Source organism: Narcine bancroftii, chromosome 7 (assembly GCF_036971445.1).
Source record: "Narcine bancroftii isolate sNarBan1 chromosome 7, sNarBan1.hap1, whole genome shotgun sequence".
Taxonomy (NCBI): Eukaryota; Metazoa; Chordata; class Chondrichthyes; order Torpediniformes; family Narcinidae; genus Narcine; species Narcine bancroftii.
The window spans coordinates 134,929,430-134,942,292 of NC_091475.1; the positions used below are offsets into that span (position 1 = coordinate 134,929,430).

General features: G+C 38.6%; 1 protein-coding gene across 1 annotated transcript in view; it reads left to right on the forward strand.

Annotated features, from left to right (window-relative positions):
• LOC138740031 (uncharacterized) overlaps positions 1–12,863 on the forward strand; it is a 95,432-nt gene that overhangs the window by 55,355 nt on the left and 27,214 nt on the right. Inside the window, exon 10 of the mRNA XM_069892475.1 lies at positions 6,344–6,530. Within this exon, the coding sequence (XP_069748576.1) occupies positions 6,344–6,530 (187 nt within the window). The remainder of the gene's footprint in view (positions 1–6,343; positions 6,531–12,863) is intronic.

Genomic DNA, 12,863 nt, shown 5'->3' on the forward strand with positions numbered 1-12,863 from the left:
GGCTTCCTTATGATAAACAAAGTTAAAGAATTCCATGTATGTTACATTCTAAATGTAGTAATATGTGTCAATAATGGAACCTTTACCTAATCACACATTATATCTATCACTTTACTTTCCATTTTAGCTACAGGAAGGGAAGAGGAGGGGGCATCGTTTATACAAAGCCAATAAAAATGGTCTTTCATGCAAATGACAGCGTCGATGCTGCTTTTACATATCGAAGTAAGTGTACAATTGGTAGGGAAAAATAATTAGTAGTTTCAGAGCTGAAATAGAAGGAAAAAATATAAATGATGTAACTAAGATCTTCAATTAAAAAAAAAATCACTGCATGGATCTTTAGTATTAACAATATGGGGGCAGTTTGTGGTACAAAATTGTATTCCACATGTGATGTTTCTTTTATATAATTATATTTATGAGCTATACTATTCACTCACAATCTTTTGGAGGCATCCATTTTTAATCTACTCCTAGTTGCAACATCACATCTCTGATTTTCTCCAATGATCAGGATTATCACTAGCACTCTAAACATCTCAAGGAAAGGGGATGTAATGATAATCTAACAACATGCCACATTAATACAGTATTCATTTCAGTTTAAAGTTCAACACAGACATAAACTTAAACATCAGCAGAGCAAACTTTTTAAGTGTGCAGTTATTTTTCATTTAGAGATTCAGTCTGTCAGGTGCTTTTATAATGTGTGTTGAATCTTCTCAACATAGGTGCTTATGTCAGCACTGCCGGTCCACTACTGCCGAGCACTCCTGGTGTTTCCTCTAAGGCTGGATCTTCTATATTTGTTTGCTCCTACAGTGTTTCTTGTGTTTTCAGCAGGCCCTTTTGATTCCTACTCAGTTTTTGACTGTCTGTTCTGACAGTGTAGGATCTTGGATTACTTACTCCAGAACTGTAACCTTTTTGTCCCAAGTGTTGGAATCTCTGAGTCTCATTGTGTTGTGTTGTGCCAGTGGTCCTAAGCTTCTTGCTGACTTGTCATAGTTTGCTTTTTGTCTCCATAGCAGATGCTTTTATTTCCATTCAATATTTTCAACATCTTTGTTCTTGTTTGGGCCTGCAGAGTAGGGAAGTGTTGTGCGTAGTCTATGTCCCATCAGAAGCTTAGTGGGTAACATGCCATGTTCAAGAGGTGAAGCATTGCAACTGAATAGAGCTAGATATGGATCAGAGCCTCTGTCTAATGCTTTCTTGAGCAACTGTTTAACTATGTTAACTCCTTTCCCTGCTTTACCATTTGACAGTGGATGCAGAGGACTTGAAGTTGCATGTTGGAAATCATACTCCTGCAAAGTTCTGCACTTCTCTACAGCTGAGCATGGCTCATTGTCACTGTAGACAATTTAAGGAATTCATGTCTTGCAAAGATCAATTTAATATATTTGATCACATAAGCAGCAGACATGTTAGGAAGCAACGCAATCTCCGGATAGTTCAATAGATAGTCAATAACCAGCAAGTAATCATTTCCATCTTTGTGGAACAGATCAGTCCCAACCTTCTGCCATGGATCCACTGGTAGGTCAGTTATGATCATGGGTTCCTTTGTCTGCTTTGTGTGGTGTTGACTCGGCTTAAATTTTCACATGCTTTGCCACCGAGCAGTGATCCATGTCCATTTGGGACTACTGCTAACCTTTACCTTTAACTTTCACTTTGAGTTTACATGTACCTTTCATGTTGATCCTCTGTCCTGGTGTTTCTTCCACTCCTGGTGCTATATGAAGTTTATTTCATTGTAATAAAGAAACATGTTTTTTTTATATAGCAACTATAATTTATTAGCTTTAGAACTCAGGACCATGTGGAAGCATCCATTTTGAATCTACTCCCAGCTGTAACAACACATCTCCGACTCCAGAATTATCACTTGCACTCTATCATTACACCAGGGGAGCATGAATCATTATTTCACCCATTTTTCATCTCGTCCTCTTGAATTAAAACCTTTTGGAATACTGTAACAAATCAAACACTTTTCCATGAGTGTGTGTTTAGCTTGATTTTACAATTGTTCAGTATTCAGAGATCAGTTTCAAATTTTTGTTTTGCAATGCAAACGTTTAAAAGAAGCAAAGTTTTTAAAATATTAAATGTCAGCTTAACCTCAGCTACTGGGTGAGAATAGTCTTTATCAATGAAATTATGAGATTCCAAATCATTGTTCTCTATTTTCTGACCTAATTTTGGAGGTATGCATTAGTTGATCTAAACAAAATAAACAGTTGTTTCATTGGTGCACATGTTTTGGGCTGCATGGCATGTTAAATGCAGAGTCCAGCCCAATTCAGAAATAACATTTATAACACTAATGCGAACAGGAAATACTGATTTGTGCCAATCGATGTACTAAGATTATTCCAGACCAGAATCTGATTGATGCCTCTGATATCAAATTGTTCATACACCAAAGAAACACATTTCCTATGCTCTGCAATTGAGGTCTAATCACATCCTGGTCTACTTAAAGGGATTGGGTGAGTTGTACTGAATAGTTTTCAGCTTATTATTTAATTGGAGTCTCCTTTTCTCATACAATTTTCCAAAAACAATGATGCAGAGTAAATTACATTCATAATAATTTCTGGGTGAACTGAAATGTTTCCTCATCCCAACAACCATCTTTGTAAATTGATTCTGCATCCTCTCCAGTGCCTCCACCTCCTCCTTCTAAAGAAGCAAGCCTTATTCAACACTAGCTGGCATGCAGCCAATGCACCATCTGAGGTAAAAAGGGACTCCAATGAGGATGCACATTTTTCCTGTTGTCTAAGCTTTGAGAAGAATACAAATCTGGGTGGCCTGGTATATGATGCCCAAAAGACCAGAGTGGAAGGAAATTATGAAGGTTAACAAGAAGTAATTGTTTATAGTGATGGGAAATTGAATTATAAGTTGGGGAAGTTTTGATCAGTTGTATATAGGGCATTGATAAGACTGCACCTGGAAGAAGGATGAAAAATGCATTAGAATATTTTCTAAAATTAACTACGATGATATCTGGAATTGGTGGGTTGTTTTATGAGGAAATATTGGACGTTAGATGAATGAGAGCATAATTGAGTGAAATCAACAAGAGCTTGAAGGTTCCTGTTCGAAATTTGATCCCCAGACACAAAAGGGTGAAGAATGAGACTGAATTCCCTGAAAGAGCATTAGAGCAGACCCATGTACCTTTCTCTTCATCTTTTGTCATGTCAGCATCAAACTTTACATTGGCCCAATGATCAAGTTCACAAGACCTCCCAAAATGCTTCCAATTGTGGCTTGACTCTCTTGGATTTATTAGTCTAATATCTTTCTTTCTTCTTTGGCTTGGCTTCGCGGACGAAGATTTATGGAGGGGGTAAAAAGTCCACGTCAGCTGCAGGCTCGTTTGTGGCTGACCAGTCCGATGCGGGACAGGCAGACACGATTGCAGCGGTTGCAAGGGAAAATTGGTTGGTTGGGGTTGGGTGTTGGGTTTTTCCTCCTTTGCCTTTTGTCAGTGAGGTGGGCTCTGCGGTCTTCTTCAAAGGAGGCTGCTGCCCGCCAAACTGTGAGGCGCCAAGATGCACGGTTTGAGGCGTTATCAGCCCACTGGCGGTGGTCAATGTGGCAGGCACCAAGAGATTTCTTTAGGCAGTCCTTGTACCTTTTCTTTGGTGCACCTCTGTCACGGTGGCCAGTGGAGAGCTTGCCATATAATACGATCTTGGGAAGGCGATGGTCCTCCATTCTGGAGACGTGACCCATCCAGCGCAGCTGGATCTTCAGCAGCGTGGACTCGATGCTGTCGACCTCTGCCATCTCGAGTACCTCGACGTTAGGGGTTTGAGCGCTCCAATGGATGTTGAGGATGGAGCGGAGACAACGCTGGTGGAAGCGTTCTAGGAGCCGTAGGTGGTGCCGGTAGAGGACCCATGATTCGGAGCCGAACAGGAGTGTGGGTATGACAACGGCTCTGTATACGCTTATCTTTGTGAGGTTTTTCAGTTGGTTGTTTTTCCAGACTCTTTTGTGTAGTCTTCCAAAGGCGCTATTTGCCTTGGCGAGTCTGTTGTCTATCTCATTGTCGATCCTTGCATCTGATGAAATGGTGCAGCCGAGATAGGTAAACTGGTTGACCGTTTTGAGTTTTGTGTGCCCGATGGAGATGTGGGGGGGCTGGTAGTCATGGTGGGGAGCTGGCTGATGGAGGACCTCAGTTTTCTTCAGGCTGACTTCCAGGCCAAACATTTTGGCAGTTTCCGCAAAGCAGGACGTCAAGCGCTGAAGAGCTGGCTCTGAATGGGCAACTAAAGCGGCATCATCTGCAAAGAGTAGTTCACGGACAAGTTTCTCTTGTGTCTTGGTGTGAGCTTGCAGGCGCCTCAGATTGAAGAGACTGCCATCCGTGCGGTACCGGATGTAAACAGCGTCTTCATTGTTGGGGTCTTTCATGGCTTGGTTCAGCATCATGCTGAAGAAGATTGAAAAGAGGGTTGGTGCGAGAACACAGCCTTGCTTCACGCCATTGTTAATGGAGAAGGGTTCAGAGAGCTCATTGCTGTATCTGACCCGACCTTGTTGGTTTTCGTGCAGTTGGATAATCATGTTGAGGAACTTTGGGGGACATCCGATGCGCTCTAGTATTTGCCAAAGCCCTTTCCTGCTCACGGTGTCGAAGGCTTTGGTGAGGTCAACAAAGGTGATGTAGAGTCCTTTGTTTTGTTCTCTACACTTTTCTTGGAGCTGTCTGAGGGCAAAGACCATGTCAGTGGTTCCTCTGTTAGCGCGAAAGCCGCACTGTGATTCTGGGAGAATATTCTCAGCGACACTAGGTATTATTCTATTTAGTAGAATCCTAGCGAAGATTTTGCCTGCAATGGAGAGCAACGTGATTCCCCTGTAGTTTGAGCAGTCTGATTTCTCGCCTTTGTTTTTGTACAGGGTGATGATGGTGGCATCACGAAGATCCTGAGGCTAATATACAGGCAAACTTAAACTGCCATTTTTTGTCCAGAATCAATTTGAATCCAATACTTGTCATTTAAAAAGATGATCTGCTGATCTCTAGCCATTGAGGGAGATCAGAGGTGGAAAGGGCAAACTTCTATGGATGTGTTGTGGAAAGTGTGCTGACTGGCTGAATCAAGGCCTGGTATAAGGGCACCTATATTTCTGAGTAGAAAGCCCTGCCAAAGATAAAGGACATAGCTAGTATATCACAGGCAAATCTCTCCCCACAATCAAGAATATCTACATGGAACACTGCCGTTGGAGAGCATCAGCAATAATCAAAGATTAACACCATCCAGGGCAAGCTCTGTTTTTCTTTCCTGTCATCAGGAAAGAGGTGTAGGTACCCTTGGAAGCGGACATGGAATTGATTGATAAAGATATTGAATTTGCGGAAAGATATTCATCTTAATACAATTCACCCGACATATTAATGTTAAAGGAAGATCTTTCCACTTATTTAAATCCATTTCAATTTTTTTTAATAATAGTACATGATTTAGTTTGTTTAAAGATTGATAATTTACATCAACAATTATTCCTAAATAATTTTATTAGACCATCATAATTTCACAATCTGTTTACATTCAGTATAATCATCTTCACTTTTATCCAAATTTATTTTATACCAAGACAGTACTCCATATTGCTCCAAACGCCTCTCCAAATGTTTCAAAGATTGTTCCAGATGTGTTAAATATATCAACACATCATCAGCAAATAAATTAATGTTATATTCATCCTCTGCAATTTTAATTCCTTTAATATTCTCATTTTGTCTAATTACTTGAGCCAATGGTTCTATGACCAATGCAAATAAGGGTGGTGACCATGGACAATCTTGACGTGTTGATCTTGTTAATTTAAATGAAAAATAAGTTTGGCCATTCGTCACCACCTTAGCAACTGGATTTTTATATAGTGCCAACCAGTAAAGAGTGGTCCAAAATTAAGACTCACACCACCAGGTTCAGGAACAGTTGCTACCACTGCAGCATTAGACTCCAAAACAAACTCAGAGACTCATTTAATAACTCTTACTTTGCACATTATTCATTACTGAATTTTTTTTCTGTCTTTCACATCAATTTGTTAACATTTCTCTCTTTTGTATATGTATCTTTCTTCTTGAGTACAGTTTACAGTTAATGATAGGCAGAAATTCTGCCTGGCCCACAGAAAAAAGAATCTCAGAATTGTATGCGATACCATCTATGTACTCTGTCAATAAATTTGATTTTGATGACAAATTTTAAAGTTACAATTTGAATCTGTTGAAACATGCAAAGAATTAATAATGCTATGCTTTGACAAAATTATTTTGTTTTGTTAACAGGAAGATATTACCTCATAAAAGCTTCTACTGTATACATGTACAACAGGAATTTGGATCTCCTTCGTACATTCAAAGTGACTGGATGGCTGAACTGTATCTAAATAATCTTGCTTTCCTGATGCACACGGTGCTCTTCATGTTGTGTAAAATACTGCTGGGAGAAGAAGAAAAAGATGTGATCTTGAATGTTAGCTAAAAATAACTAATCAATATGTGCTCTTTCATTGGTTAAAATTTAATAAGTTGATCACTTCAATTGCTTAAGAATTTTATTTCAATGAATAAACAGTATCTTAAAATAATTCCATCTGATTGCATGAATAATGAGCAGGAGTCCATCTCTTGGCCCCTTGAGTCTGTTCTTCAACTTAATAAGATCATGGCTGATCTGGATATGATTGTAACCTCAGTATTACATTCCAACCATCCCTGAAATCTTTTATCTCCTTGCTGATTAAGAATCGATTTTGACTCTGTTTCCACCCATCATTTGAGGAAGGGAGGTCAAAAATAATAACCCTATGTGACAAACAGTTTTATGTCACCTGTCTTATTTTAGCAGTAATCTTTTGTTCCAGATTCCTCCACAAGAGTGTAGTGAACTGCTGTACACTCATGAATCTGGCTCCTCCTTTTCCTGTGACTCTACCATGGCTCCTCCATCTTATCCCTGTATAAAAGGCTACAACACCACAATCAGAAAGCCTGGGTCACAGCACCAGATGACCTTCGAGTTCATTGTAAATAAAAGCCTATCATTCTGTAACTCTATTACTTTGAGATATTGATAGCTCTTCAATCTTATTTACAATATTTTCTTCCAACGATGGAACAACTCTTGAAGCCTGATAAGATGGAGATTGACCCACCATCGCCAGAAGCCTCAGACTGCTTTGAACTCTGGCCATGTTGCTTTGAGGTCTTTGTGTAGAACTCCATCGGAGTCGTGGTCACAGAGCCAAACAAGCTGTACTTCCTCTTGTCCCAGCTCGGACATCGAGTGTTCCCGATAATCAGGGACACCTCAATGTACACGGAGGCAATGAACATACTCCAGGACTTTGGAACTTGGTTTCACAAGCCAGCAGCCCGCTACCATGTTCGACGAGTGAACCCACCACAGCTACAGACTCCCAAGAGCACCTGAAGTGTTACTTTTGTGGCCACCCAAAACATCCCAAAAAATGCTGCCCAGCGAAAGACATTACATGTTAGAAGTGCAAAACGAAGGGGCACTACATGAAGGTATGTCGATCGTGGCTGCCTTCCAATCCTAGCATGGGAGCTACCATCTTCTGGGGATATCCGCTTGGGCACCGCCATTATGTTCCCAGACTATGAGTCAACACGGGTCAGACTAAGAAATGACACAAGCCTCTGTGATACTGAATCAAAACAGTCTATATCAACTCTCCCAGTTTATCTATGATGGACATTTCAATCAATGATCAGGTGACAAGATGACTTTTTGATACTAGGAGCACGGAGAGTTTTATCCACCCCAATATGCTGCAGTGTTCTTCCCTTAAAACCTGTAAGCTATAAAGTTGCCCTGGCCTCAAATTCCACTCAACCGAGATCTGCAGCTCCACCAGTGTGACGCTGACCACACAGAGAATGACCTACAGGAACTTTAAACTCTTTATCATACCACAGCTCTGTGCACCAGTGCTGCTGGGGTTCGACTTTCAGAGCCACCTCAAGAATGCAATATGAGGGGAGTCACGTGATGGAGTAGTGGCCGGACGGTGAACTCCAGCCCTCTCCAGAAAAGTCGGAAAAAACAAAGGAAAACACAAAGGCACAGAAATAAAAGTTAAAGAAAAGTGAGTATAAAGGTGGAAAGAAGATGGCGACAAAAAAAGAAAAATCGAAATCAACGGTAAGAAGAGAGGAAGAGAAGACAACGGAGGAAGAAGGAGAAGGCCTTACCTGTTCGAAGAGGCCCGCGGTGGAGAGAGAAACCCGCTCCCTCAGGTCGGTAGAAATTGGACTACAAAAATGGCTCACTGAGCCGAGTAAAAGGGCGCAACCGCGCATGAAAAAAAAACACACCGACGGGAGGGGTGACCAGCTGGGGAGTCGATCTCCACAGCCGGCAACGACAGCTGCAGAACACCTGCAGCAAGAAGAGAACACAGAAGACAATGAAAACAAGAAAGAAGAGAAGAAAAGAGAAGAAAACAACAGATGGCCAACCCAGAGGAAGAAGAAGAGGAAGAGGAAGAGTACAGTGAAATAGAAAAAGAAGGGAAAGGCAAGATAAAGGATATACTTTCTCTTATTAAAGAATACATGGAGTCATTTAAAGAATGGCAAACACAGGAATTTAATGATTTAAGAAGAAGAATAAACAACACAGAAGAGAAAATGAATAAAATAGATATGACCTTAACAGAAATGGGAAAGAAAATGGACAAGATGGAAGAGCGGGAAGTAGCAGTAGAAATGGAGGTAGAGGACTTAAAAAAGAAATTAGAGAAATCTAATAAAAAAGTTATAGAGACACAAGAACTGTTAGCTCAGAAAATAGATATAATGGAAAACTAAAACAGAAGAAATAACATAAAGATAGTGGGCCTTAAGGAAGATGAAGAAGGCAAGAATATGAGAGAGTTTATAAAAGATTGGATCCCTAGGATCCAAGGATGTCCAGAACTACAGCAAGAAATGGAAATAGAAAGGGCACATAGAGCATTGGCCTTTAAACCACAACCACAACAAAAACCAAGATCTATTTTAGTAAAATTCCTAAGATATACTACAAGAGAAAAGGTACTGGAGAAGACAATGGAAAAAGTAAGAGAGGGCAACAAGCCACTGGAGTACAAAGGGCAAAAAATCTTCATTTATCCAGATATAAGTTTTGAACTCCTAAAGAAGAGAAAAGAGTTCAATACAGCAAAGGCGATTTTATGGAAGAAAGGGTATAAATTTATACTAAAGCATCCAGCGGTATTGAAAATATTTATTCCAGGACAACAAAACAGACTATGCTCGGATCCAGAAGAAGCACGAAAATTTGCACAACAATTACAAAATAGACTGAGGGATGAAGACGTGTAATGAGAGTAAAAATGACCACGATTGATATGTATATGGGTAAAGAGGTATAAGAGTGTATATGTATAATGTGCAGACGTGAATGTATCCGTATTAAGAGGAAAATATAGATAGTATAGACAAGAATTAATAAGGGAAGGAAATGGAATAGAGGGAATAAGGAAGGAACTAAAAGAGTGACCTTTGTTACATATGAAAAGCAAAATCTTTTCTGGGGGGGGCTGGGTGGGGAGGAGTTGCGGTCACTGCAAAATCAGCTGACGCTTGCGAGTGAATTCGCAAACCCAAATGGAGAGGGGAGATGTGGTTGTCCGACAAGGGATAAAGGACAACTCAGGAGGGGAAGGGAGGATTGGGGATAAAGAAGTTTTAAATAGGAGAATAAGGAAAATGTTTGATGTTTTAGGAATGTTGTCTTATAAAGGGTTTAAAATAAGAAAACAGAAATGGAAAAGGAGGAAAGGTAATGATGGAAAAACGGAAAGGGAAGATAAACAAAGTATAAAATGGCTACGTTGAACTATATGACTTTAAATATTAATGGAATACATAACCAAATTAAAAGGAAGAAACTGCTAAATTTACTGAAAAAAGAAAAAATTGATATAGCATTTGTGCAAGAAACACACTTAACTGAATTGGAGCACAAGAAATTAAAGAGAGATTGGGTAGGACATGTAACAGCAGCATCGTATAATTCAAAAGCAAGAGGAGTGGCTATATTAATTAGTAAAAATGTGCCATTAAAATAGAAGAGGAAATAATAGATCCAGCAGGGAGATATGTAATGATAAAATGTTAGATATATTCGGAGTTTTGGAATCTACTCAATGTATATTCACCTAACGAAGAAGATCAAAAGTTTATGCAAGATATCTTTTTGAAGGTAGCGAATACGCAAGGGAACATATTAATAGGAGGGGATTTCAACCTCAATTTGGATTCAAATATGGATAAAACTGGGAAAAAAATTAACAGAAAGAACAAAGTAACCAAATTTATAATTAAATCAATGGAAGAAATGCAACTTTTGGATATATGGAGGAAACAACACCCAAAAGAAAAGGAATATTCATATTACTCGGCTAGACATAAAACATACTCAAGAATAGACCTATTTTTGTTATCAGCTAGTATGCAAGATAGAGTAAGAAAAACAGAATATAAAGCTAGAATACTATCGGACCATATTGACAGTAAAGCTAGAGGACATCCCTCCAAGAATGTATAGATGGAGATTAAACCCCATGTTACTTAAAAGGCAGGATTTTAGAGAATTTATTGAAAAACAAATAAAAATGTATTTTGAAATAAATACGGAATCAGTGGAAGATAAGTTTATACTATGGGATGCAATGAAAGCATTCATTAGAGGGCAAGTAATAAGTTATGTAACCAAGATGAAGAAGGACTATAATCAGGAAACAGAGCAGTTGGAAAAAAAAATATAGAAAAAAAATTAGCAATGAAGGAAGTTACAACTAAAAGAAGAGAATTGGCGGATAAAAAAATAAAATATGAAACACTACAAACATGTAAGGTGGAGAAGAATATAATGAAGACAAAACAGAAATATCATGAACTGGGTGAAAAAACGCACAAAATCCTAGCATGGCAGCTTAAGACAGAACAAGCTAAGAAAATGGTATTGGCATCAAGGAAAAAAGACAAACAAATTACATATAATCCAAAAGAAATTAAGGAAAACTTTAGAGAATTCTATGAACAATTATACCGAACTGAAAACGAAGGGAAAGAAGGGAAAATTGATGAATTTCTGACTAAAATTGAACTACCAAAACTACAAATAGAGGAACAAAATAAATTAACAGAACCATTTGGAATAGTAGAAATACAAGAGATAATAAAAAAGTTACCAAATAATAAGACACCAGGAGAGGATGGATTCCCAATAGAATTCTACAAAACATTTAAAGACTTATTAATTCCGCCCCTCCTGGATGTAATCAACCAGATTGATGAAGCACAAAGCTTACCAGATTTATGTAAAACAGCAATAATTACAGTAATATTAAAGCAAGGGAAAGATCCACTCTCACCAGCGTCATATAGACCAATATCTTTACTAAACACAGATTATAAGATAATAGCTAAACTATTAGCAAACAGATTGGCAGAGCATGTACCGAAAATGGTAAATTTAGACCAAACTGGTTTTATCAAAAAAAGACGCACAACAGACAATATTTGTAAATTTATTAACTTAATTCATGCAGTAGAAGGAAATAAAGCACCTACAGTAGCAGTTGCTTTAGACGCAGAGAAGGCCTTTGACAGAGTAGAATGGAATTATTTGTTCAAAGTATTGCAAAAATTCAGTTTACCGGAGAAGTATATTAATTGGATTAAAGCATTATATCAGGGACCGTTAGCGAAAGTGACAGTAAATGGACATGTATCAAAGCAATTTAACTTAAGCAGGTCAACGCGGCAGGGATGCCCACTATCACCTTTATTGTTTGCGTTAGCTATAGAACCACTAGCAGAATTGATAAGAATAGATAATAATATAAAAGGAATAAAAATAAAAGACAAGGAATATAAAATCAGTCTATTTGCGGATGATGTTATAGTGTACTTAACAGAACCAGAACTATCAATAAAAGAATTATATAAGAAATTGAAGGAATATGGAGAAGTGTCGGGTTACAAGATAAACGTAAATAAAAGTGAAGCAATGCCTATGAATAATGCGGATTTCTCAAAATTTAAGAAGGAATCTCCATTTAGATGGCAAATGCAGGCAATAAGATACCTAGGTGTACAAATAAACAAAAATCTCGGCCAACTATATAAACTCAATTATTATCCACTAATGAAAAAAATTACAGGACGATTTAGAGCATTGGAAAGATTTACCACTAACATAACATAACATAATAACATAACATAACAATTACAGCATGGAAACAGGCCATTAGGCCCTTCTAATCCCACCTCCCTGCACAATGCCCATAACCCTCCATCTTCCTCTCATCCATATACCTGTCCAACCTTTTCTTAAATAATACAATTGACTCCGCCGCCACTATTTCTCCCGGAAGATCATTCCACACAGCTACCACTCTCTGAGTAAAGAAGTTCCCCCTCATGTTACCTCTAAACCTCTGCCCCTTAATTCTTAACTCATGTCCTCTTGTTTTAATCTTTCCTCCTCTTAACGGAAATAGTCTATCCACATCCACTCTGTCTATCCCTTTCATAATCTTAAATACTTCTATCAAATCCCCTCTCAACCTTCTACGCTCCAAAGAATAAAGACCCAATCTGTCCAATCTCTCCCCATACTCCAGATGCTTAAACCCAGGCAACATTCTGGTAAACCTTCTCTGCACTCTCTCCACTCTGTTTATATTCTTCCTATAATTAGGCGACCAGAACTGCACACAGAACTCCAAATTAGGCCGCACCAACGTCTTATACAATCTTATACAAT